General features: G+C 50.4%; 1 protein-coding gene across 4 annotated transcripts in view; it reads left to right on the top strand.

Moving 5' to 3' along the window:
* The window catches only part of ATOX1 (antioxidant 1 copper chaperone), a 10,798-nt gene extending 7,699 nt beyond the window's left edge, over nt 1-3,099 (top strand). For all 4 annotated transcript variants that reach the window (XM_014543128.1, XM_014543132.1, XM_014543131.1 and 1 more), the window contains exons 3-4: nt 209-378; nt 2,979-3,099. In XM_014543128.1, coding sequence (XP_014398614.1) covers nt 209-333 — 125 coding nt within the window. In that variant the 3' untranslated portion in view covers nt 334-378; nt 2,979-3,099. The remainder of the gene's footprint in view (nt 1-208; nt 379-2,978) is intronic.
* Nucleotides 3,100-3,334: the final 235 nt, after the last annotated feature.

The following is a 3,334-nucleotide window of genomic DNA, read 5'->3' as shown; positions in this document are numbered from 1 at the left end:
TCTCTGTAAAAAATCAATAAAATATATTTAAAAAATAAGAGTCAACTTTATAACTTTAAAAAAAAAGAAGAAGAAGCCCTGGTCTAGAGCAGGGATCAGCAAACTGCAGCCTTACAGGGAGTTTCCCGACCCCTGCTCTGGAGGAAAGGGGAAGAGTGGTTGTGAATAAGATTTTCAGAGCCTGAACTCTTTCTTCCTCTTCCTGCAGGAGTTGAGTTTGAGATCGATCTGCCCAACAAGAAGGTTTGCATCGACTCTGAGCACAACGTGGACACTCTGCTGGAGACGCTGAAGAAAACAGGGAAGACTGTTACCTACATCGGCCCCAAATAGCGAGGGCCTGGGTCCCTGGCCCGCAGGATGGACCAGAGTGGGCAGGTGGGTGAGGCCCAGCACTTCGCCAGAATAGTTCATTATCTAATGCCAATCACGTGTCAGGGAACCCTAGCAGCGCCTGTGAGTAGAGGTTGCCCTGTGCGATGTCTCCCAGGGCTGCTTTTATGACATGGATGCATTTCACAATCAGCCAGGTCTAAGTAGCAGTGACCCTGAGCAGTGTGCTTTCTTTTTTAAAAAAAAAAAATATATATTTTATTGATTTTTTTACAGAGAGAAAGGGAGAAGGATGGAGAGTTAGGAACATCGATGAGAGAGAAATATCGATCAGCTGCCTCTTGCACACCCCATACTGGGGATGTGCCCGCAACCAAGGTACATGCCTTTGACTGGAATCAAACCTGGGACCCTTCAGTCCACAGGCCGACGCTCTATCCACTGAGCCAAACCGGTTAGGGCAGCAGTGTGCTTTTTGCTTTGATAAGCTGACTGTCCATCAGAGATGACACCTGTGCCCTGGGCCTTGTGCTCTGTGCTGACCAGGTAGGTATGTAGACTGAGGCCGAACAGTCGTGTGTTTAAGCTGGATATTCCCACTGATTTTCTGAAATCCAGGAGGCCAGTAAGAGGCACTGTGCCAGTGCTCTTCCCTAGGGAACCAGGGCAGACAGCACTCGTCCATCCAGCATGCCCTCTGTGCCCAGCCACAGCCTCAGAACCCTTCACGGCACAGCCTCCTGGCGTCACGCCCCACGTAGTGCGTGGGCTGCATGAATGGCAGTGATTGCCATCCCTGTGACTGAGGAAAATGAGGCCTGCAGAGGGGAAGTGGCGTGACTAAAGCCCCATCCAGGTGAGTGGCAGAGGCAGGATGGGCGTCAGGCATCCTGAACCCGAGATCTGTAATGGCTGGTGGCATTGTCCCCAGTGGCCGTGGAGAGCTCCCCAGGTAGGGCGGCCAGCCACAACTGACCGGTGGACCATGTCCGTCCCCGTGAGTACAGCCTCCTTCCTAAAGGTGCCCATTGGAATCTGAGCCAGGGCAGTGTCCTGTGCATAGAGTGACCTCACATGCTCATGCCTACAACCCACATTCAGGATGAGCACAGGATGGACGGTCGGAATTCCAGGGTTCTGAGTCCAGCCCCGCCCTCATTGCATACCGTGACTTTGGACACTTCTGCTTACGTGCTGAGACTCAGCCTTCCCTTCTGTAAAAATGGGGCTGCAACTCTCCTCCGCTTTCCTGCCTTGCAGGGGTTACTGTGAAATCTCTCAAAGAGGCTGGCGGCTCCAGGTGCTGCGGGCCAGTGTTCGTCATTATCCCTGCATCCCTAGGGTTCTGTAGCGGGTGGAGGGGGCTGAGGGATGGACGGAGGGAAGGAAGACAAAAGCTTCCCGAGCTGGTCAAACACATGGGGAGCCCCAGTGCCCACAATGAATTGGAACCTCCTGGCCTGCCGGTTGTAAACCATGCTTGGCTTAATGTTTTTCTCACAGTATTTTTAAAAATTGAGGTGAAATTCACATAACACGCAATTAACCATTTTCAAGTGTATCATTCATCAGCATTTAGTGTATTCACCATGTTGTACAATCACCACCTTTCCCTAGATTCAGAGTTTTTTCATCACCCCAGAAAAAATTCCCTGTACCCATTAAGCAATCTCTCCCACTGCCCTCCCCCCACCCCATTTCCTGGCAATCACTAATCTCTCCGCCTCTGGATTCACCTGTTCTGGACATTTCATAGAAAAGGAATCATACAATGTGTGACCTTTTGTGTATGGTTTCTTACACTTAGCGCCATGTTTTCAAGATCCATCCAAGCGTAGCATGGGTCAGTACTGCATTCCTTTCTGTGGCTGGGTAATGCTCATAGTTTTTATTTATTTATTTTGGATTTTATTTTTTAATCGTAGGAAGTGTCACACACCTACAAGTAGAGTTGTAAAAATGAATCCCCATGTACCCATCACCCAGATCCAACCATTGTCCAGTCACTGCCACCATTATTTCATCTATGGCCTCTCCCCCCGCCCGTACTGTCCCACAGAACATTCTAGACATCATATGCTTTTATCTGCACATAGGTCAGTAACCGTGTGTAGTACTGGAAGGCTCCCCAGATTCGGGTCACGGCACTGGGTGAGAATCGCCAGTCAAGCGCTTTACCCTACACACCCAGGCAGCATCCCATCTGTCTGAGTCTGCTTACGAGTCTGCTTAGGGGCCCCCAGAGACTGATTTCAGGTTTGGGAACAAGAGCTAGAATGGTTGTTGGTTATGAAGCCACCTTGATCATCTCTTGGCGGGTTCGTTTGTCCAGGATGCTGTTCATTGCCTTCCCAGTGTAAGTTGAAGCAGGACAGGGAGTGCTGTCCCAGCAGCCCCCAGAGGTCCCCAGAAGAGGCCTCAGCTGTGATTGGCTTAGCAAGGTTACTGGGCTCCAGTCAAGCTGGAAACCACAGATTGGGAGCAGTGAGCAGGGCTAGACACCGGGCTTTTGGTTCTTGTCCAGCACCTGGTTTCCCACCTCCCCTCCCACAACCGCCTCTTAGGGAACCTTTACTGCTTCTGCAATGCGTCCACGTACACAGCAGATGGCGCCCTTGTCCCACCTAACGTCTCATCTCTTCCAGGACCCTGATCCTCTCCTGCCTTCCAGACAGATCTGGAACCTGGCACTCCTGCCCAACGTTGGGAGTTCCTGCGGAGACCCTCCCTAGCTTCCCTGCAATAAAGTCAAACTGCTTTTGTTGATGTTGTCTCGTATGTAGTCCTGATGTCACTGGCTTACGCGCTGTGCTGTGATGCTCACACGTTGCTATGAAGGAGGTAACTGCAGTGTTTACTTGGTTGGAGCTCTGAGAGCTCCTAACTGGGAGTAAGAAACCCAGTGGATCTGGATGCTTTGCTGTGTGATATTTTACAAGTCACTCACCTTCTCTTTTTTTTTTTTAATATTTTTTTTTTGTTTTTTTACAGAGGGGAGGGG

The sequence above is a fragment of the Myotis brandtii genome, unplaced genomic scaffold (genome assembly GCF_000412655.1).
Source record: "Myotis brandtii unplaced genomic scaffold, ASM41265v1 scaffold32, whole genome shotgun sequence".
Taxonomy (NCBI): domain Eukaryota; kingdom Metazoa; phylum Chordata; class Mammalia; order Chiroptera; family Vespertilionidae; genus Myotis; species Myotis brandtii.
The sequence above is the reverse complement of the archived record's forward strand: the minus strand, read 5'-3'. Positions and strand labels throughout refer to the sequence as shown.